Here is a 23,776-nt window from a genome sequence, read left to right as displayed (position 1 = left end):
GGCAGGAAGCAACAAGGTCAGCCCTGCTGAGCTCCATCCCAGCCCAGCCACCATCTCTAGGAAGGGGCTGGGGCTGCTGCAGGAGTTGTTGTCCACACGTAGCCAAGACGGGGGTTACCATGTGCATGGCAGCTGTGGGTATTTTAAGCCATTACAGGGAATTTACCAGCCCAGGGTTGGTTATCCGCTGCTGTCCTGCTTGCTCTTAGCTCCAGCTGCTTCCACAGCAGGGGAGTCAAAACTAAGAAATGAATATGAAATATAGACTAGTCATGGTTCGTGCTCTTCAAGCTAAGATTGCAGTGTGATGGCACATCTCCAGATCCAGGTCCAGTCTGCTTTTCTAGGATCTCCCACCTCAGAGTAATAAATTGCTGTAAATGACAAGTGTTTGTTCTTCATAGAGTCACAGAACGGTTTGGGTTGGAAAGGACCTTAAAGATCATATAGCTCCAATTCCCCTGCCATGGGCAGGGACACCTTCCACTAGACCAGGTGGCTGAAAGCCCCATCCAACCTGGCCTGGCCTTGTTAGGTAATTGTGATAAAGGCTCTGCTTTTCTCTGTGCCAACCAGAAGGGCAGTCCTGCTGGGTCTGAGCTGCTGGATGTGGCTCCTAGCCTGACCCATGCACGGCTGCATGGCTGCTGCACATCAGTCTCGCAGCTCAAGATGCCTGGCAGCGACTGCTGCAGGAATTGGTAAAGCACAGGAGTGCTGGCATCCCCACTGCCTCACTTAGCCAAACCCACCATAGCCCATGCTTCCTCCTTCACCCTTCCACTGCCCTCGACCCTGGTGCCTGCAGGTTGATTGTATGGAGCAAAACACCCCACAAAAAACTGGTTTCCACCCTCTATAGGAGCCTATAGGTGCTCCACCTCCTAAGTGGTGAGTGGCAGGAAGGCGAGTGATGCAAGAATAGCCATCACACCAGCGGGACACCAAACATCTGACCAGATGACAGCTCTAAATTTAAGGGCTTGCTGGCAGGCCATGTGTGTGTTAGTGTGCCCTTTTGTGACCAAGCTAAAGATAATTCTCCTATCTGGACCAGCAGCTGCGCTGTAAGTTGTATAAAGAGACTTCTCCGCTAATGAAGACCGATCATGAAAACATGATCTGCCCTAAGAGTGTGGGCAAAGCTGGAGAGATGTGATTTGGGGTAGTGCCCTGACGCTCTGCAGAAGCTGAAAAGAGGCCATTTATAAACACTTAATTTGTCTCCTTGGAAAAATCAGCAGGCCTTTCTGTTATTTTAATGTAAAAACCACTTGAGAAAATAACAGGACTTCTTTAAACTGTGTGAAAAGCCAGTTTACCTGGACTTCAATACTCTCTGCAAAAATGAGCCAAAACCCCTTAAGTATACAGAGACCACTATGGAACTTTCAGCAAAAAAGCAGAATTGAACGCACTTGTGTGTGTTGTAATGAGTGTATTTTTAACCCACCTGCATACTTTAAACACGTTGACCTTTGTAGGTCTACTACATTCTTTTAGAGCTGGCAGAGGCCCAGTTACATGTGTGTGATTGCGTATGGCATTTTATAGTAGGAGACATGGGGCAAACCCCTGGGTCAGAAGGGATTATCCAGATAGGTCAGTTAGTATGTTACTCCTGATACTCGTCTTGAAGGGCTGGTTTAGATGTGCAGTAATGCTCAGGTCAGCTGCGTGGCTTACACAGCACAAACACGTGCTCTCCTAGGGAAGGTGGGTCACTGAACACCACATTTAACTGGCAGCCTCCTGAACACAAGAGGATAATACTTCCTGATCTCCCTGTGGCCTTAAAACACGGGGAAGAGTGCTGCACTGCAGCCTTGTGGAGGTTTGCAGGGCTCAGAGGTACTCAGTGATGCCACAAATCTGTTTTCCCATCTGGTGACTATGTTATCTGGAGTGCCATGTGCAGAGAGGTGTTAGTGAGGGCTTGTAAGGGCATGAGAGCTGCAGACTATGGTTTCTCGTTTATTGTCTTTTAAGGAAATAAATGCCTAGGACACTTTGTTAATATCTGGTATTGTTTGACACCTCTGGCCAGGGTCCTGTACAAAGTATTTCCTCAGTGCTGCCCTGTAAGTCAGTGATGGGGCAATGTGCTACTGAAGTTGTGCCACTCTCAGGACCATGGGCTGTTACTTGCATGTAGGATATGGACAGGGGGGCCTGAGCTATCCTGGCTTTGAAGTCAGTCACGCTTTAAGCATAAATCTTCTGCAACTCTGTGGTATTTGGCATTCCCCAACCAGACAGGCTGCCGTGTCATGTTTCATGTATTCAGTGTTACGCTTCTTGTTTTCTTCTCAGGTCCTCTTTCAGCGTAAAAGCGAGATTCACAAGGTTCCTCTAAGATGTCTTACAGAAAGGAGCTAGAAAAATACCGAGACCTGGATGAAGACAAGATCCTTGGAGCACTGACAGAGGAGGAGCTCAGGAAGTTAGAGGATGAACTGGAAGAGCTGGATCCTGATGTAAGTGATTTTTACATAGGATTTCTAGGTGATAAATCTCTGTATTTGTAGGGGAATGGGCTGCACTAGTAATCTGTATTTAAGTGGGATCCTTGGCAGAGCTTGTACTCAGTGCAAGGATGGAGGAGACTGGCCACAGGTGAGCAGAAGCAGTTTTGCTATCGCAAGCATGGGCTACACATGGGACTTTGTTTCCGTGATATTCCCCTGCCTTTGCTCCAGTGTGCATGCTCTGCTGTGATTTGCAGCACCAGTGTAAGCCAGTACTGGTGCAGGGCGATAAACTTGCAGAAACAGGATCTATTGCTTCTGATCAGGCCACCTCCGAAGGAATGTTTTGGGATTTGTGGTTTGCTTGGCTTTTATTTTCATAGCAAACTGGTCTGTATTTTTCTCCATTTAGGCAGAAATCCAAATCCCAGAGTTTTGCAAAATGGGACAATTGTTTTTTAGCAATCTCCCAACATTAGCAAGAGCTGCACATATGCAAACACTGGACCTGCTGGTGCCAAGCAATGAAAGCTGTTTGGAGGCAGCGTTGTCCTGTGGCCCCAGCAGGGGATGCGCAGAGCCAACTGGCAGGCCCCTGGGTTATGGCAGCGTTAGCTGATGAGGCTGGGCACTGCCAAGTGAGGGATTGTTCCTGCCACACGCAGTTAGTGCTCCTGGGGGAAATGATGGGCAGTGGCGATTGCATCATCAGTATTTTTAATTAAGGGGTGCAGGCTGGCTCCCAGGACTAAGCATGTGTATGGGCTGATGGGCTGGTTACAGCTGACTCGGAAGACGCAGAGTCAGGCAGTGTTCTGTGAAGGGTGTGTAAAGGTAAAAACATCTGCCACTGCAGGTGTAGCCTGAGTACGGGAGTTAAAGCACGAAGATTGCATGCTCATCCCTCGCAGCATGAAGCCTGAGGAAGCAAGCTGTTTTCTACACCTTCTTGCTTGTGCATTAGCACAGTTCTCCTCTCTTGCCTCCCAAGGTTGCGCAAGCCTAATTGCTTCCTATTAGTCATTCTCCTTCACAGGATTTTCACTGATAAAAATTTAAATTATAAAGAATTACTTTTATTAGGCAGGCATGGGAAGATCAGTGCGGTGTTCAAAATTACCTTGGATGTCTTAAAAAGTAAATGTTGACTTCTATCCAGCAAAGCTTTAAAGAACATGCTTAGTGCCAAATCTGGGAATAGTCTTACTGCATTAAGGCTGTTCTATATTTAAATATAAGCAGGTGCTTACGTGCCGCATGTGTCAGGCACAAAGCAACTTCCCATGGTGGCTAATGTGACTGAATAACGAATCAGTTTGCAGAAGGGCTGAGGTTTGCAGGGGTTTTATTCTGCAACGGAGAGACCTTCTATATAGTTTTGTGATGGACCATGAAGGAGAGAAGGAACCATCGCAGCTCTCTCTCTGCTCTGCTCTGTGAATGACCATGTTCTTCCCTGACCTGATTCTTGCTGGGACACATGGGGCATGTGGGCCCTTGGGCAGGCATGTATAGGGAGAAGATCCTTTGAGTTTAGCAGCTTGGTTCTGGTGCTGCAACTGTTGTGAAGAGGCAGCAGAAATGGTGAGGGTGGGGAAGAGGCTAGGAATAGCAGGAGGTGATGACTGAGAGCCCCCAGAGAAAGCTGCTGTTGTGGAGAAACACCCACTTGGCAGCAGGGAGATCTTGTAGTGGAGCCAGCATTTAAAACTGTAGGGGGGTAGGAGCATTACGTGTCTTAAATCCTGTGGGAATTGGTTAGGTCAAGATAACCTTCGACAGAAGGAGAAGGAAATTGTCCAGCAATGTGGAAGAAAGTGCAATGGGGAAAGTGAAGAGGGGAGAGGGTTTGATGGATGGGGCCTGCGGAGATAACCCGTGTTTCTCCCCTCTCTGCCCAGAATGCATTGCTGCCGGCAGGGCTCAGGCAGCGGGATCAGACACAAAAGCCACCAACTGGCCCGTTCAAAAGGGAGGAACTCATGGCCCACCTAGAAAAGCAGGCAAAGGATCTTAAAGACAGAGAAGACTTGGTTCCCTTCACGGGTGAAAAGAGAGGTATGGTCATCCTTTGCACCACACTCAGTGTGTCGCGATGAAGGGACAATGGGTGCACAGCAAAAGGGCTTTGCCTGATCTGCATTTCTAAGCGTGACTTCATTTTGACACTACTGGGGTGGTAGATCCTCTGTCCACTGTCTAGCTACAGCCCATGTTGGCTGATAAACTGCGGTGTGCCCAGGAGGTTGCTCTGCTTGCTGATTTCGGTACCATCTGGTAAGTGATGGACAAAGGCTGTACCACTGTGCAGTCTCTTTCCATCCCCATCCCACTGCAACTGTATCAAGCTCCAGGATGGACATCATCTTCTGTCCTCTATTGTTCCTTCTCTGCCCTCTGAGTTCTGGAGCCTGTGCTCCATCTTCCAACATTGCCTTTTGTCCTCCATCCCTCCATTCGGAACTTCTTGGTACAGAGAAACTCCACAGGTCCCCTCAGCTGTGATGATCCCAGTGGTTCCTGTTTAGTCTTTATCACCTCTGGACAATCCCAGCCCCATTTCCCAGTCGTCTGCAGTTTCCATGTTTCTGTTTCCCTGCACTATACCCTGCACCCTTACTCTGCATGGCCCTAGGGCTTTTGAGAAACGGGTTTGCTCTGCCTTTTCTCTTTCCTTCTGGCATATTTTCCTGTTCTCCTGGGACATTTGTATTATCCAAAGGACTTTCCTGCTCCCATTAGCACTCTGAATATCATCTGATTTGAGACATGATCTGGTCAGTCCTTGTCTCTGAGTTCCAGGAACTTCTCAGCAGCTTTTTCTGGTGTTGTCGCCCCCTGTACCATGATCCCCCTGCAGCAGATGTGGTTACACACTGCTCTCGCTGCTGGTTGCCCCATGTCAAAAAAGAGGTGCATGAAAATTTAAGCATAGGAGCATGTTTCCCACTTGTGGTGTTCCTCAAAGCTGCCTCCTTACTGATCCACATAGCTCACTGTGAAAGACCTTGTGTTAAATCTGTCCATTTAATAAAACGAGGTAGTATTTTTAGGAAAAAAATGGAAGAAGAAGAAAAAAAGAGTTTTCCTTGAAAGGAGTAATTGAAAAGAGTAAATTGAGTGCTATCAGGAAGAGTGATTTAGCAACTTCAAGCATAGCCTAGCCCAGCAGGTAATAGCAGCGCTCAGCAGGAGGTGAAGGTATTTCAGGCATTTTGAGTCTTCAGCTTCTGGTCTGAGCTAATCATATTTCAATCTGATGTGATCTCAAACACATTAAATATATTTTCACTTGTAACACACAGTTGAGTGAAGACATTACTTACAGTGACTGTGAGATAGAGGTAGTAAATTACATGTTCACAGCTGTGGAAATAAATCACCACATTTGCAGTTCAGAGGGTGATTTACTAGCTTGCCGTGGGAGGTGCTCTCCCTGGCCATGCTGCTGGACAGGGTAGGAGTTGGCATGTGCATACATGCTGCAGTGTGATATATAACGCTGTGTTTGCATGCACCTATTAATTTAAAGTTCAAACTCGTAATGAGGCATGACCGACATATGAAACTTTCTACAGTTAAACCCCATAAGTTTCAGCGGTGCTGAGATGTCAAGAGGAGTTGCTGTGTGATAGCAGAATTAAGCTGCCCTGCTTTCCCCGTTCCCTGCTGAGCTGACGAGACGGTGTGCAGTTTGCTGCGCCATGTGTCCGGTGGGACAGTGGCTCTGGGTCCCCGCACCAGGGCAGCGCTGAGGACACCAGCCCTCCCCAGGCAGGGTACCCAGAAGGTGCCTGGCCGTGCAGGCACACATGACACTGCCTATTTTTGTGAGAGCAGCTATGTCCCAGGAGGCAGATTCCTGCCCTCTTCGTCAGCGTGGCAGTGTGCGGGCAGGAGATGGGCTGTTTTGGATAAGGCTGTTTATAGCAGCCTCTATTTCAAACCAGGGGAGCCCGAAGCACAGTTGCTTCTTCCTTGAGGCTAAATTTAGCCGCTTCTGTTTCTGCACATCCCTGAGCAGCAGGATCTTTTTTTTTTTTTCCCCTTTGGTGCCGCTGACTCTAGTTTCAGAGTGGGGACAAAAATAGCCCTGGCTGGCATGCCAGGCTGAGAGCTTTGTGCTCGCTATCTCGCTGCGGTGATCCTGGATTATCTCAGGGGAGGGGACTGCGCTGGGATCCCTCCTCCCGCCCTGCCGGGTTTACCCAGCAGACTGCTCCCTGCTGTGGTGGTGTGAAACACCACAAGCTTCGTTCTGTCTGTTCTCCAGTGGCGGCAGGAGCAGCCCCGCTGTGGTACCTCCGACCTCCACGCACAGATCTGCCCACCCGCTGGCGCTGCGAGCAGTCAGAGCTGGGAGCGTTCCCTGCAGTGCCACGAACCCTTCCCGCTGCCCCACGCCTACCCAGGACGCAGCCAGCTCTGGCAGAGAAAGCGTTGTGGCTTGCCCGGTGTTCATCCCGGGCATGGGGTCTGCCAGGAGCCCACGGCATTCAGAGCTGGGCTGGGGCTGTGCCGCACAGCCCCTTGTCCAGGTCACAAACAAGCAGCTGACATGGCAGCTTTTGTTACGAGCTGCACCAGTTGCTTTGCTCCTGTGACCTGTAGGGCAAAGGCCTGTTCCTTGGCCTTTTGCTGTCCTGGCAGGTAGAGCATGGAGGTCTCCATCTGGCATGCCCTCTGTGTCTCTCCCCCCTGCCCTAATGTCCTCTGCAGCAATGTTGAGCTCAGTCAGCTGCCCCAAGCCTGCTTTGCTTTGCACCCCATGTGCTCTCTGGGCTGCCATCCCTGCCTGCTGACAAACACCCTCCGCCACCTCCTTTCCACCCTTTTCTGGCTGATGTACCATCTGCCCAATCACCGTGCATTTGGAGTTAGCATCAGGAGCTGTCTCCCTGGCAGGACCAGTCCTGCACAGCACTGGATCCAGGCCCCTGGTCTCTCTTGTCCATGTGGGTGCTGGCAAATCTCCATCCCTTTCATGCAGCCTTCAAAGAAGTGAAGTCCTGCAGGTTCGGGCTGTGCGTGGCTTTCTGACTGCTGTGTGTTGAACCATCGTTGTCCTGTACAAATGGACTGCTGGGTTTTTGGAGGTGCAGCCTCTGTGCTGGTGAAAGACTCCAGCTCCACGGCTGGAGGTGTCTGACAGGCGCCCACTGGCTCACACCGCAGCAGGACTCAGGCCAAGCTAATGGGAAGGGATTCAGTGTCTGCTCTGATTTTCCTTAGGTCTTTATGCCCCCTTGTCCTTTCTGCTGTGCAGATCTCACCCCACAGAAATGCATCTGCGCAGCTAGTTGTAAGACAGGTGCTATTGTGGTACTGAGAGTGACCTGGCTTTACATTTATAGGAAAAGCTTGGATCCCCAAGCAGAAGCCGATGGATCCTGTTTTGGAAAGTGTGACCCTGGAGCCGGAACTGGAGGAAGCCCTTGCTAACGCCTCTGATGCAGAGCTCTGTGACATTGCTGGTAAAATAGTTTCACATGAATTGGGAGTTCAAGTTGTTTGACTACTAGTTCCTTTCTGTTTGTTCTTTTGTGGTAAATGAGCTGTTGAGCTTTTTGCTATTAATCTGAACGCTGTCAGTTTGGACAGGATTTATTTCTTTCTTTAATAAAAAAGAAAGAAGTGTATGTTTAAGTTACTCTCAGCTCTTGTGATTTAATCAGGAGCATGGTCCAAAGCTGTGGAGGGAGAAGAATCATAGAACCATAAAATCAACTAGGTTGGAAAAGACCTTTAATGTCATCAAGTCCAACCATTACCCCAGCACTGCCGAGACCACCACTAAACCGTATCACTGCGGGCCTCATCTACATGTTCTTTGAACGCTTCCGGGGATGGTGACTCCACCACTGCCCTGGGCAGCCTGTTCCAGTGCTTGATCACCCTCTCTGTGAAGAAATTGTTCCTGACATCCAATCTAAAACCTCCCCTGGTGCAGCTTGAGGCTGTTACCTCTTGTCCTATCACTTGTTACCTGGGAAGAAGAGACCAACCCCACCTCACTACAACCTCCTTTCAGGCAGTTGTAGAGAGCAATAAAGTCCTCCCTGAGCCTTTTTTTTCTCCAAACAGGCCACCCAGCTAGTTTCCAACCCATCGAATAATCCACCTATCCAGGCCATGAGCAGCCCATTTCTCCAGGAGAACGCTGTGGGAGACGGTGTCAAATGCTTTACTAAAATCCAAACAGACGATGTCCACAGCCTTCCCTTCATCAACCAAGGGTTTATCAAGGGAACAGAGTGTGCTCTTTAATCTCTTCTCCTGACTCTGCCACTGAATCTTGCAAATTGCAGCCTGTCACCTTCAGGAGCGCAGCTTTCTTCAAGGCAAACCTCTAGGAAACGATCAAGCAGACCCAGTGAGAATGTGGATTTCTTGTGTAACCTATTATAAGAGCTGTCAGGTTAGAGTCGACTTGCAATGGATGCTCAGGGATGTGATTTGTTAAGAAGCTTCTCTAGCTCATTGTAAAGCTATGGTTTTCTTGCTGTTTGTGCACTCGGCCGGTTTTGAGAGTGTTAGTTCACAGGTGGGAGAATTCAGCATTGAAAGGTTGGGGCACTTGATGACTGAGAAGCAGGTTGAAATGCATAGCAAGCTGGAGAGGGGGCCAGAGCAATTTCAGGTGCCCTGTTCAAGCCCTGACAGTGTGCTCTCCACCAGGAGGGTCAATGAGCCAGGTACAGGCATGGTCCCTACCTACCTGAGGGGCTTACACCTCCATGCTAGGCAAGTTCAAGCAGTGTCCCATTGCTGCTTTTCTGGCAGTGTTTTCTGGATGGAGGTGACCTCCTGTAAGCCTCCTTGCTCTGCCACTTCAGAGATGACAATATTGGTATCTTGCTGTAACCAGTAGCGTGGGCTCAGCTCTGTGACTGGGATCGGATAGGTCTTGGCCAAATGAGCATGTGAATACCCCTTTCATGGTTCAACGTTATTCTCAGACTAAAGCCAAAACACAGCACTGTACCAGCTGAAACCAGGACAACCTCTTGGTGCTTTACTGAGTTCACACATCCCTGCTGATCTAGCAGTTGATGAGTATTTCAGTGCTACTGGTCCTTCTTCCAGTTCCATTTCCTTCAGAATTCCATATTCCCTAGCAGTATCCTCCTGGCCAGCAGTCTGTAAGGTAGCCTGTAGAATAACCATGCGAACTAGACATCTTCTACATAATAATACTATATTCTATATTAGAAATAAGTTTCTGCATTAAGGCTTCCAACATACGTACCCTGGCTAAGCACTGCATCTCTGGGTTTTCCTCTGTACTTCTAGAGCCGTTTGAAGCCCTGTCCTTTAAACTCTGCCTTTCTAAACTCCAGATCTGTGCAGCAGTTATTTTCCCAGAGAAATGCTGTTTTGGGGCACCTGGTTCTAGAATTGTTGGGAGAATGCACTTGAAGTGGCAGCAGGGGAACTGATGAGATACAAGCTGTGCTGAAATCTCAATATTGACAGTGGCAGTGTTGCTTCTGCCTGTGTAGCAAGGGTCATCTGTAGGAGCTCGTTTTGCTCCTGCCCATTTAGCGGGGCTTGTTATTGTCAGCCATGGTGTGTTGCATCCCGTCCTTGGCAAGGCCAGTCAGGTAACTGTTGTGGGTGGCTCCCATCAAGTCCTGGAAGGGCTCCCATGCCTTTGGTCAGCTGGGGGAGGCAGAAATGGGATGTCTTCATTCTCCCAGAGTTCTTTTGGATAACACATCAGCAAGCACCAGACTTACAAACAGCAAGTCCCTCTTGTCTATCAGCACAAGCTCTAGCCCCCAAAACCCTGCAAGGTCATAACAGCAGATCCTTCCACAGTCCTGGCTGGTGGAGAGATTCTGTTGTCAGAGTAAGCTGTGTTTGGGGTATATGTGTGTCCCCAAAATGCTGAGCCTGCAAATTATTTCTGTGAGCTGTTTTGCACTCCTGAAAACTTAATCTGTGAGTAGATGGCAGAGGAAGGGGCCAACTGAAATACAAACAGCAAGCGCAAAGTGCCCAGCCTCACTCAGACTTTCAGACAGAGGCTGCTTGGCTCTGCGAAATCCAGTCAGGGATGTGCTGGGGAGTGGATGGTGGTGTTTGTTCACATCCTTTGCTGCAGACTGTTCTGATTGTGCAACCCAGACCCGGAGCCACAGTGAGCTGTCACCATACCAGATTCCATTCACTTTATGGGCCGCAGGGATAGCCTTCTCCTGCAACTCCTGGCCCTTCTTGGCCAAGCACTGAGGTAACGGTGATGGACTTGAGTAAGAGGAGCAGCTCATGGGAAAGCAAAGTGCCTTTGCGGTGGCATGTTTGAATTTTAAGGGGTTATGTCATTTATTTATTTTAGCCACTATGCCCATCTGGAGGCCAAGGTTTCTTCAAATGTGTCTGATTATAGCAAGTATTCAGGTGTCTGCATTTTTCTTTAAAGTCATATAGTTATAAAAGAAAAGTTGATTAAAAATAGAGTTTATTTTCAAACATGAACTTGCTGTGAGTAGCAGGGTTATTTTTAAAACAGAACCTTTGCCCAAATGTTTCTAAGCCATTGGCTTCCCACTGCTCATTTGCAGCTGGCAAGAATGTCAGCAGATACCCCTGGGTAGGTTTCAGTATGCATTTGCATATTGGTTTTGAGCTATGAGCCTGAGGTACACAAGTTGGCAGAAGTTCAGCTCTTGGGCTCCTACAGTCTTTTACTTTTGTTCATACCACCACTTTCTGCATTTTGTCTGAGCCAGCAGAGCTTTAGCTTCTCACAGCATCAACTTCCAAGCATACAAAGATCAGTTCAGAGCACACCACCATCACTGCCCCTGCTTCTTGTTGAGTAAGAACATGGTGTGTGTTGCCATGCCTCATATGACAGTCACCACTTGGCTCTGCATGGGATGCAGCACATCTCACACGCTGACCGTCACAGTGAGTGGCACATGTCCAGAGGGGATGAGGATGCGCAGGCTCCTACTGGACTGGACGCCTTAGATTAAAGCCTACCAGTGGCAATTTTAGTGTTTTGTTGTCTTCGCCTCGGTATTTTTGTGTGATGCTGAGTCAAATTGGCTACTGGGAAGCCTCAGCTGTTTGTCTGTTCGTTGTCCACAAGATGATGGTCCTCTTCTCCTATGAATTGTGCTACATTGGAATATACAAGGGAGCACATCTGAGCCCTGTTGTGTATGTACGACAGCCAGAGGGCTTGGTCCCACCTTTGTATGTTGTTCTGTGCTTGCCCAGGGAAACGTAATGTGCTACGTAACCCTATCCCAGGAAGCACAGCATGTATGAATCTTTTCCTGGCTTTGGACCCCATAATAACTCATGTTCTCCTTCTCTTTTTCTGTAGCCATCCTTGGTATGCACACCTTGATGAGTAACCAGCAGTACTATGAAGCGCTGGGGAGCAGCACCATCGTGAACAAAGAAGGGCTCAACAGTAAGTGATTTAGAGTGTCAGCAGGCTGCAGCATTTGGCTTTGAAGCTGCTAGCAGAGGAAAAGTGGGAATTATTTTTAGGCTGAATGCCCTCCATCACCTAGGTTTGGACCCTGCTAGCATTTAGCAGGAGGCAACCTGTCATGTGCCAGTTGTCTCCAGCGATGGGCAGCATTTGTGGATATACATGAGCACAGGTGAAGCTGATGAATGCTTGTTCAGTCTCTCACCTTGCATCTGTGTGTCCAGTCATGCTTCCCTCTCCCAGCACTGCTTCTGGAAGAGACCATGCTGCTGCTCAGGGTGCTTTCTGTTTCACATATGTTGCTTGTCATTACACTTGCAGGTGTAATTAAGCCCACACAGTACAAACCAGTTCCGGATGAGGAACCAAACTCAACGGATGTGGAGGAAACTCTGAAACGAATACAAAGCAATGATCCTGACCTCGAGGAAGTCAACCTTAACAATATTATGGTATTTGCTCCTTTCTACTCTCCTCTCTTAGCAACAGAACCAAATATTTGATACACAGAAGGCAGAGACCAAGTCTATTTTGCTGCACAGTGATACCATAACACTGTGTGTAGCCAGACAAGGAACACCAGTGCTTCCCATCTCTGTTTTGGGCAACAGGTGTTGTTACCTGCTGTGGGGCAATGGTAGCAGGACTCCTGTAGATGCCTGAAAGAGTGGAGCTGTGTTTAGGGTAGCCTGGGAGACCCATCTCCAGCCTGTCTGGTTAAAGGCATTCTAGGTTGCTTTAATGATTTAGTCAGGCACGTTTTGGGGGGCAGGGGGCTGTTTATGTTAACCTAAAATGGTGTGAAAGAAAAAGGAAAAATCTCGACACTTGCAATTAAAATATGAAGAAACTTCCCTTCTTGCAGGTAGCCCTGTCCATCTCCCACCGATTTCTTCTGTGGGACACCTTTACTACTTGTAGAGAGCAAATCAGGACACAGCAGTAGTTTTTAGTTGCCTCTGGGACACATACACATACTAAGTAACACTGTTTCCATCTGTCTTCCCTGACTACAGGACCTCCATCCCATGGGGTCTGTTGAATGATGACATATTCAAACAGCAAGAACATGGTTAACTGCACATGCACATTAAAAACACCTGTGCTGTGCCACCTGCAGCTTTCTATAAGGAAAAGATTTTAACTTTCATGTATTTGATTCTGGCTAGTGACCCTGAATGTCCCTTGAGGACAACAGGTTGAGGATCTGGCAGGCAGGCACTTTTGTGTGTGTTGGACTCATGACTTTGGGACGCAGTTTGGAGAACTGGGAAGTGGTGGAGATGGTAAACTGCTGGCTCCTGTGTTATGGTTTTGACTATAGGTGATTCCACATGGTGGGATCCAGATGGTGTGGCAAGAACTTCAAGCTGAGGATACCACTTAAAATTCTCGACAGGCAAAAATCCATGCATCTGAAAAGGGCATCTGAACTGCTGGATAAGTGAAAAACACTCATTTTGTAGGAACCAGGATAAGCAGCATGGATTTATTTTCTGGGCCGAGACTTAGCATGGCAAATATTAGCCTGAAAGAAGTTGTATGAAGCAATCAGAGGTGTCTGTGGTTTGTACTACAAGGAGGTGGTTTCATACCTTTCTGGATCAGGCCCTCCCTGTAGGTGGAAATTTTCCTGAACATGACATTAATGTTGCTCAGTGCTGCCATTTGTATTAAAAAGCGCAGGAGCAGCGCTTTGTAGGCTCATGGATCTTAGTTACCTACATCCCCACAGCACTTGCACTCCTAACTAGATGAGTTTCCGGGAAATTAAATTAAAGAGCAGAGACACTGTAGCTTCAAATCAAGGCAGTGAGCTATCAGCGGAGTGGAAAATTGAATCGTAGAATAATAGAATGGTTTGGGTTGGAAAGGACCTTAAAGCTCATCCAGTTCCAATCCCCTGCCATGGGCAGGGACACCTTCCGCTAGACCAGGTTGCTCCAAGACCCATCCAGCCTGGCCTTGAACACTGCCAGGCATGGGGCAGCCACAGCTTCTCCTGGCAACCTGTGCCAGGGCCTCACCATCCTCACAGGAAAGGATTTTTTCCTAATGTCTAATGTAAATCTCCCCTCTGTCAGTTTAAAGCCATTCCTCTTTGTCCTGTCACTACAGGCCCTTGTAAAAACTCCTTCTTCAGATCTCTTGTCAGCCCCTTTAGGCACTGGAAGCTGCTCTAAGGTCTCCCTGGAGCCTTCTCTTCTCCTGACTGAACAAGCCCAACTCTATCAGTCTTTCTTCATAAGAGAGGGGAAGACATTGCCATGCTCCTTAGGCGACACTGATTATAGCAATAGAACTTGTAAAAACATTTATTGACCTCTTCTTAAATTACTTCTGTGCATTTGGTGATGGATAAGAAATTTAAAGTATCACCTAAATGTATCGCATGTTCCTTTATATGGCTAATGGCCTAACAGGTTTTCTGCACTTCTTTTCACAGAATATTCCCATACCAACACTAAAAGCTTTTGCAGAAGCGTTGAAAAATAACACATATGTGAAGAAGTTCAGTATAGTTGGGACACGGAGCAATGATCCTGTTGCTTTTGTAAGTACTCTTGGCTCATCGTCTTAAAGTTGTGACAGGAGTTGTTCCTGGGCAAGGTATTTTTGGAGTTACTGAGTGACTGCTTTTGCACCTCACATCATGTTTGGCACATTCTGTGCCTCTGGTATTTGGTGCTAGTGAAAACCAGCGACAGACAGGACATTTGGGGAGATTTGGGACAAACGTGTGGAGGTTTCAAGACACAGTCCTTTAATCCCATGCGATCTCATATTTGTCCTCAAGGATCTCCCTGAAGAGAAGCGGGAGACAAGAACCGGCTTCCTAGCAGCACTTTGTAAAAGCAGTTTGTCTCTTATCCTACACCAGGGCCACCCCTCTGGTTTCTGTTGGTACAAAGCCATATGCTGCTGTGTGCCCACTGTCTCTCCCTTCGCACATGTCTGCTCCAGCTCTTTCATACATTCCTTTGTGCAGACCTGTGCAGAAGCAGGACTGCATCTCTTCTTTGTGGCCTGTGTGAGTGATAAAGGGTCTTTCTGGGTGCTGCAAGGGGTCTTAAACATCAGTAGGGATGCAGGGAGGTGTTCAGCATTATGCCTGGCCCTCATGCTACCTTCCAGGCTGCATCCTTGCACGCTCCTCCAGCTCCATTGCAGACAGTTTTTGGTCTTCTTTACCCAGGCCACTCCTGCCTACCTCCAAGCACACATGTGCACACAAGTTGCCTGTTGGGAAAACCCCTTCTTTTTGGAGAGCAAGTACAGCCCTCACAGTATTTCAGGCACTCTGCACTGGGGAAGGAGCCTGTGCTGGCAGCACTCGTGCTGTTTGAGGGCCCATGGAACACTGTCCAGGAGCCAAGTGCTGTGTGAATAGGTGCAGGCCAGCCCAGCTACTTGGGCATTACCTGCTGGTCCTTCTGCTTTGTGGCATAGATGGGTCCTCCCATGCAGCTTGTAAAGTGAGATTGTCAGATCAGGACAGGTGGGTTTGGAGTGTGCCAGCCCACTTCTGGTCTTGCCTGCTGAGGGAAGCAGAAGTGATTAATATGGTTGTGATACTACTTGGGAAGTTACCTTGGATGTGGAGAATCCCTTATTGTCCAAGACAGATGCTCTTCTCTCTGCGTACTGTGATGGGAAGCATCTCAGCCCAACACAGAAGGAGCAGTGCAGAAAGGAAGCAGGGCTGAAGCTGGCCAGCGTCCCTGCCATCACCATGCTGGCTTTAGAAGAGGGAGAGAAGCTATCACAAGGCATGTGTACTGTCACCTTTTGGGATGGTCGTAAGGGTTTGTCCATACAAGGTTTTGCTGTGGCCTCCCACGTGCTCATGCTCAGGAATCCCTTTCACCCTACAGAGCTCTCCTATCTGGTGGCAGTGAAACTGCTCAGCACATGGGGTCCTCCCAGTGCCCTCCAGAGGCAAGGGGAGCTTAACCCCTGCTTCTGAACCCAGGAACTCCGCCTGACTGCCAGCTCTTCCTGCCCTCCTCTGCCCACAGGCACTGGCAGAAATGCTGAAGGTCAACAACACACTGAAGAGCCTGAACGTGGAATCAAACTTCATTTCTGGGTCCGGGATCCTGGCTGTTGTCGAAGCGCTCCAGGGCAACACCTCACTTGTAGAGCTGCGCATTGACAACCAGGTAAAGCCTGCAACAGCGGGGGCTCTGAGCCAGTGAACGTGTCCTGCGTGCAGGAAACTGAGTGGCTGCTGCCCTCCACCACTGCCAGGTTGCTTTGAAGACGTTTCAGCCCCTTGTTCCTGCTGCAGTTCCTGGGCAGCATCTGGTACTACACACAATTATCAGCTTTCCATGGTGCTTGTGTTGCCGTGGAGAGCGGTAAGGCAGCTGTCCGCACCTCTCCAGTATCACACTGTGCTCTGAGCTCTTGCACGGACTTAAATAATAATGTCTATTTAGTAAAACTGAAATGTTAAAGAGAGCTCCAGAGTGTACAGTGGAGCAGGCGCTGTGGCACGTTCAGGTCCCCCAGAAACCCACGGGGTGGTAGTAAAGCAGCTGAGCTAATGGGAGCTGAGGGGCAGGTAACTGGGAGTTCAAAATCATGGTTTCTCCAGACATCTCTTAGCTGCAGATGTGTCCAAGCAATAAAGTCTTTGGGCAAAAGGACTTGTGGGAACGTCTGCTGTGGCAGTTGGAGCCACTTGGTTGTACCAGAAATAGTCCAGTGTTTGTTTCACCAGCTATAAGTTATGAATGCTAAATGGACCAACAGGTTCAAAGAAGGAGGGAAAGGGTGGAGATGGCAGACAAAAGTGCTCGTTCTGAACTGCCCTCTGACCTGACCAGCTTGCTTTTCTGTTTTCTAAAGAGCCAGCCCTTGGGCAACAAAGTAGAAATGGAGATTGCGAGCATGTTGGAAAAGAACACCTCCCTGCTGAAGTTTGGGTACCATTTCACTCAGCAAGGTCCCCGGCTCCGTGCCTCCAATGCCATGATGAATAACAATGACCTAGGTGAGTTGGGCTGCAAGCCAGGGAGCGCAGGAAGCTCCTGTGGGCAGGTCCTGGCAGAAGTGGGACAGAAGTTGAAAGCTCTGGTGGATGTGCTTGAATTAGAAACCACCTCTTGAAGAGTGTGATGATGCCTTGCCCCTCAAGGAGGAAAGCAGCCTTCACTGACTGGTTCCCCAGTGCAGCTGCTGTTGGACAGAGTTGTCGTCCAAACCTGGAGACATGGGGCAGCTAGATCTCCCAGAAGAGGCAGTGTTTTTGGCAGTAACAGTGGGTCTTGTTGGGAAGGAGTGAGAGCTGCTAATGTGCTTCGGCACAGCACATGATACAGCATATGGCACATGGATTATGAGCTGCCAGCACTTGAGATTCCTGCCAACTGCTTGTCTTCCTCCAGCTTCATTCCCACTTTAACAAGGAGATGAAAAGTAGTAGAGTTGAACTTCGATGGCAGTGGGACTTGGCCATCCCCTCCGGCAAAACAAATTGGAAGTGTTTTTAGGGAGAGGTGGGAAGCCACATGGCATTGAGTTATCTTTATACCCTCAATGAAGTGATGGGAACTGCTTATGAAGCAAAATGTGGGCAAGTCTGCAGACTGCCGTTTCAGCCGATGCGTGCGGCCTGGGCTTTCCATTGCTTGGCTACAAGCTGCTGTAGAGCACTGGGAATCAGTCCCACAGAGCAGTACTGAATGCAGCCAATGTACCAGCCATGCTGATTACAGACATGACAGCACTGAACTCCTTCCCGGCAGCGGCAGACAATGTATCTGGGAGAAATAAGCAGAAGTTTGCAGATTATCCTTTTTGTACATGAGGAAGAACCCATGGGAGGGTGGTATGAATGGCATAAGGTATGAATGCCAGCCGTGAGAAATGGTGGAAAACTGCAACCAAGTGCTTTAATCTGTGTGTGGTTCACCACAGATGGGGGCTTCTGTACCTTCACAAATCAGCTAAAGGTTTAAAAGCCACAGAAAAAGTTTAAGTGGCTGCTGTATTTAAACGGATGATAAATATTCTGTTTTAAAAATTATAGAAAGGTCAATCTTGCTTCAGCCAGTATCGTGCTCCTAGGAAGCACAGCCAAGCATGGGAGTATGTGCCAGTTCTTCAGGGACCACACTGAATACTCAGTATTATGGTTCACTGCACATTTATTCTGCCTCTGGCTGCATTCCTGGTCACCAGAGAGCTGCACCAGGAAAGGCTGGCTATTTTCTGTCCTTTTGAAGACAGCAAGGTTTTTAATGACCACACAGCACCTGGCAATCAGCTGGAAGATTTGAATCCCGTTCCTGCTGTTTATTGTTTTATTGTTCCTGCTGTTAAAGGGAATAATTCACCAGTTGCCTTCCATCTTACAGTTGTGAAATTTGCCTTTTTCCATTCAGATCCGCATTTTTTTGCCTGATCTGCTTCTTGTTTGCAGCTTGTATTCATTGGTCTGATGGTCTCTGGCAATAGCATCTCAGCTCTACACCTGGACAATGTTTAAGTATAGAAAAACTTTATTTTCCTCCTTGTCAGCAACAGCTTTCTGCTTGTGCTCCACTCCAGTGCTCTTGCCTGTCATCACCTGATGCTAGCAGAACTTGGTTTTGGTCTCACAGCTTCTGTTCTCTAAGATGCTCTGTATGAACCAACTATGAAGGCCTTTACGTTCATCCTCATGAGCTAACTTCTGCATCCCGTTACACTTTTTTTTCCCTTTTTTCCTCATATACGTTTCTTGAAAAGTCCTGAGTGTAGCTGTCAGAGCTGTACATCAGCTTTAGGAGTAGATATGAGGCTGCTTTGACTGTGTTAACCATGATCAGAGGGCTGGAGGCTGAAGGCTTAGGATAAGAAAAGAAGATAGATTTATTTATTTAATTTGGAAGGGCAGTTGAGTAAAACTAGCAAAGGAAAAACTGTGACATCCATGTCTTGTTTTTAGATCACTTAGCATCAGATGATGCTTTGGCCAAAGTCAGATTACAAACTGTGTGAACTAGAACTGACTGTAGAGTAAGGGAGGTAAGGCTGAAAGTAGCTTCTGGCCCTAAAAATTCATAGGCACAGAAACCTCATCTTATCTTCCTTGATTTTAAACTGCGTAAGGCTGCGTCTGCTGCTTAATGCAGGAATTCAGAAGCTGATGCTATCCTGTTTCTTTCCTGGCAGAAAGTAGGTCTCTCGGCTCCTTTCCACAGCGGGTAAGCCAAGCCTGCCATCCACGTCTTCCTGTTGCCATGACTGACTGCTCTTCTTCTTTTTCAGTGAGGAAGAGAAGACTTGCAGAGTTGAACGGGCCTATTTTTCCCAAGTGCAGAACTGGAGTGTAATTCCTGGCTGTGGAGGTCATTCCTGGCGATCTGTTCTACACTGTGGAAATCTAAAGGCAATAAGTGCCTTGACAGAGTATTTGTGGTGCCTCAGTTCTGTTTTATGCACTATCAGTTTAAATTAACTAGTGGCTGTAGTTGAAGATTTTACCCAGTAGGACTATTGATGTTTTCTGTAGAGTTGGAAACTATTCAAGCCAGTGACAACCTGCCAATTTTATGCAACTTCAGTTTAAAATACATCCCAGTGTAAAAGTGATTCTTAATTAACCTGGGACCTAATTTTTCTATAGACTTCCTGCACGGTGTTTCATACAGTCAGGATGTGGTATGCATGAGTTAAAGATACAACTGCTCCACACAAATTACAGAAGTGTTAAAAAAATACTTTATTTTTTCCCCCCAAATTATCTCAAGCAACTATGGAGGAACAACTACTTTAACAAGCACTCCTACTACCTGGAAACATGGCTAATTTAAAGAATTGTGAATTACAGTTTTTTCCTGACCTTTGCTGAGGCAATTTGTTGGAGGTGCTGTATCAAACACATCCTCATGTTTCATTTTCTCCACCCCCTAATTATAAGGAACTTAAGGCCACCAATTATGAAATAAGAGTCCCAACAATTGAGCAGTTTAGGGTGGGCTAACACTCTTCTACCCTATCCATATCTGAAGAAAACAGTCACCAGAGAAGTGACACAAATCTTAAACCCACAGAGCTGGCCAAACTAATTATCTAACCCTTACTCCCTTCAGTTTCCTAATGTTAAAGCATGTGTCCAAATACTCAATGGAAACAAGTCACATTCTCTCTCTTTGCCGTTTCGTCTGGATGACCATGTCCACTAATTAAATTTTGTTCTGATGGGGATTTTCTTTTACTGCCATTCCTAATGTCTGCATAAGTGCAACAATAAATGTTGTGCCGTAGAAAAGCTGGTCAGTGAAATAGCCCAACTCTGAACTTACACTGCATACAGTCTGATAGCTTTTTGTTGGACAGTCTACCACCCATCATCTAGCCTGGGAGCAATTCATCACAGGCTTGCATAGCTCCCAGACATGCAGAGGACCCAGCCCTATCCCATCCAAAACTCCTGCTATTAACCTGGGTGGGATCCTGCTCTGTAGGAAGAGTCTCCTGACAGAAGCTCTGCCATACTAAAGCCTTATTCCTGGTCTGATGACATGTCCTAGAAAATGTTTTCACTTGCTAGAAATCTGTCTTTATGCATCTGTTAAGAGTGAAGTTTTGCAGCCTTTTACGCATACCCCTGCAAAAGTCCCACAGATTCCTTTAGAGCTTGTGCACAAATACCACCCGTGATTTACCTCTGAGCAGTGAAACAGAGAAACACTGTACTTTCAGCAGTGCAGGAAACATGTTTGTTGCTCTTCAAAGCTTAATAAATGCACCCCTGGTGTCAAATAAAGTGCTTCACTGTAGCTTCTTCCCCCTACCCTGAAAGTTTCTACCAGAAAATGAAAAGAACGCAGGAGAAAAATACTTGAAAACGCATTTAAGGAGAAAAAGAAAAATAAAATAAACTGGCAGACAGCCTCTTTCTTCCACGTGCACTGCAAAGACTTCAAAATGGTCAACTAAATCATCAGACCTGAGCCACAGTTTCAGTGGACCCATCCACTCGGATCTGCATGGTACAGGCTGAGCTCTTCCATAGGCTTCAGCCAAACGTAAATGCATCTTAACTTGGGAAATCCTGACAGTGCTAAGACATGCAAGGAGACTCATCTGCAGAGCAAGGAGCACAACATGGATACTACAACAGCATTTTTTCCTAAGTGAAAAAACCGTTAAGAAGAGAAGGAAAAAACAGGAAAAAAAAAAAGCTAAGCAAGAACCTTGTCCTCTGTTTCACTGTAGCAGTACCTACATTAACCATGCAGCCCAAACCTATAGTAAGGTGACAGGATTCCTCAGCTGATTGATTCTTATAGAGCCGCTTTGCTGAAAAATGCATAAGCTGTGTGGAAATGGGCTGTGCTGAGAAGCATCAGGTTTTGTGGTGAAAGGCATCAAGCTGTGCAGTGAGGGAGCTACAAAATGGTGATGCTTGGGAGCAAATGGGTCACTGAGCCAGGAGCTCTCCAAGAAAAGGGGGAAGGAACATACTGCTGACTGCAGTATCTGGCAGTCACAGCCAGCACTGCTTAACTCTCACCTCTCCTGGAGCTAATGTGCCTTCTCTGGGGCATTACCACTGAGTTGCCTGGAATCCACCACACAGCATTTCACATGGCAAGTTCTTATTTGTATTAATCTGACAAAACTAGCTAATTCAGAAGCAGGATAGAGAAGCTGCTCATCAGCTAACTTGCAAGAGGAAAGCTAGGGATTTCTCTTACCCCACCCCTCCCCTCTCTGCAGCAGAGGGAACCTGGCTTTACGGGCCTCCATCTGTACACCTCAAACCCTTCTCCTCCCTTGCCTTAGTACAGCAAGGACCAGAAGAGGTTCCATGGTTCCCCTCTGCCTTTGAGGTAGAATTTTCAGCTGCCAGGAACTCTCAGGAGGATTGTACTTTATAGCCAGGTCTACCACATGGCAGGCAGCTAGCTAGGTTTCAGCATTTATTTCTGCAAAATTAAGCACCTCCAACATACCAGGTGAAATATATTTGTGCCGTACTTTAAAAATTACAGTGGAAGCACTAGAGGTTATTATTTATCATCATAGGAGTTTACATATAAAATATAGTTGCTGCCATTCTGTACTGACAAGTGGTATACAAACAGCCTTCCAAATAGATTACAGTGTTCCAGCCTTGCTGATAGACTGAGTTATAAAATTGTGTTCTTTTCAGCCTACTACATGAAGAAAAGAGAGAGTACAATACGCAAGCTGGGCACTCCCAGCAGTGCTCTAGACTGCACGTACTGTTAGCATGTTTTTCCACAAATATTCCAGTCCTCAAAAACATGGGAGGTTAACTGGCCAGCAAAGCTCAGGAAGGAAGATCCAAGGGACTTGCTTAGACTTCCACTGAAGGTGTCTACTGATGAGAATTTTCCAGTTTCTTCTCCAGTATGGCTTGTGCACACACTTACTATTAAATACCATCCTAGAAAGAGCCTCAAAGGAGATACTCGTAAGTTTCAGTTTTGCTTCATGAAGGCTTCATAAAAAGAGTTGCTGAACCATTGATTTCATGGTAGCAATACTGGAAGTCAGAAGAAATGCTTGCTATGGCTTTAATGGAACCAATGCCCATGTCTCTAAGTTGCTAGTCAAACCAACAATGAGGCTGAATTAATAGCACTGAGGGAGAAGGTTACAATATGCATAAAAATAACCTTGCCCTAATTGTCATTAAGGAGCTGCAGAAACCTGAGTAAACTGTTTTCTTGCTTTGAAAAGCAGTTGCAAGTAAAAAATCCAAAAAAAAAACCCAGCAGTAAGTGTGATTTCATTTCCTAATGACTAACTACTATTCAGTACCATGAATGACAGTAAGTTTCGAAGACGTTTTTCAGTACAGACATATCTTCTACACTATTAGTAAAACCTTTCTGTACATTCTACGGCATGAGGCACACAAAGCAGCAGGTGGACAAGTTTTTTGAGCTCATATGCTGTGAATCCCTTCAAAGACAATTTCTTCGCTCACAGGAGCTGGAAATCGCAGACATCTCTAAGATTTTGAAAAACTCAACCCATAATTACAAAGCACAGATGCTCCCTAAATCTTGAATTATTTAACTTGGATAAAGGATCCTGCATTCCCCGTATAGTTGCTGCTGACATTTATGCACACGTCAGCATCACTTCCAGTGCCACACTGCTGGTATTTTGACAGTCTCTGTGCTCCCCTCTCTATGTGTCTCGGTTCCAACATACTTCAAGCTGTCGTTTATTTCTAGTGCAAACAGAGCTGAGCCCTGGATATTTGATGTACAGACAAGTTCAGGAAGACAACAATTCCTGGGGAGACAGAACATTGGAATGAGGATTACTTTTGCTGTTCATCCTACAGGTCACACACAAGAAGTATGATGGGACAAGACGTGTAGGCCTTTGCTCCAGTTACCAGAAGGGTCCTTACTCTGCCTTCAGCCAGTTTTAGGCAGGAGTCAAGTCAGACTTTGGGTAACTACCTCTTGCTTCTCACTGGTATAAAACTAGAGAGGCAGGCAGATGGCATGTACATGGAAATATCTTCAGCTCTAATCCAGTCACGTACCCACACCCAACTGACACATCTGCTGTTTTCACACCCAAACACTAACTACTGAAGCAAATGCGTGATCAATGGAGAGGTTGGACAGATCGATCTCCATGCAGGAGGAAAAGAATGGAATTCTTCTTATGTCCTTTCAGTTTCTTTTGAATTGTGAGCATCTGTGTCCCATCACACAAACTCTGCTCCAAAATCCCCGTGGTAGAGGCCACACTACAAGACCCAGAAAAGGGAATCCTGTAGTGCTAGTGGTGGGTTGGGCACACTGGTAATTTATGGTCAAATAATGGATGGTTTCAGCACATACTCTAGGCTTAAAGGCAGCAC

General features: G+C 47.1%; 1 protein-coding gene across 1 annotated transcript; it reads left to right on the top strand.

Annotated features, from left to right (window-relative positions):
• The first annotated feature begins 2,258 nt into the window (after positions 1–2,258).
• Positions 2,259–19,562, top strand: TMOD1 (tropomodulin 1). Its single transcript, XM_010009721.1, has 9 exons — positions 2,259–2,477; positions 4,370–4,526; positions 7,823–7,942; positions 11,809–11,898; positions 12,244–12,374; positions 14,369–14,476; positions 15,942–16,085; positions 16,777–16,921; positions 19,183–19,562. The coding sequence occupies exons 1-9, from the start codon at positions 2,358–2,360 to the stop codon at positions 19,245–19,247; spliced, it is 1,080 nt and encodes a 359-aa protein (XP_010008023.1). The 5' UTR covers positions 2,259–2,357; the 3' UTR covers positions 19,248–19,562.
• The last annotated feature ends 4,214 nt before the right edge of the window (positions 19,563–23,776 follow it).

The sequence above is a fragment of the Nestor notabilis genome, unplaced genomic scaffold, assembly GCF_000696875.1.
Source record: "Nestor notabilis isolate BGI_N333 unplaced genomic scaffold, ASM69687v1 scaffold870, whole genome shotgun sequence".
Classification (NCBI taxonomy): Eukaryota; Metazoa; Chordata; class Aves; order Psittaciformes; family Psittacidae; genus Nestor; species Nestor notabilis.
The sequence above is the reverse complement of the archived record's forward strand: the minus strand, read 5'-3'. Positions and strand labels throughout refer to the sequence as shown.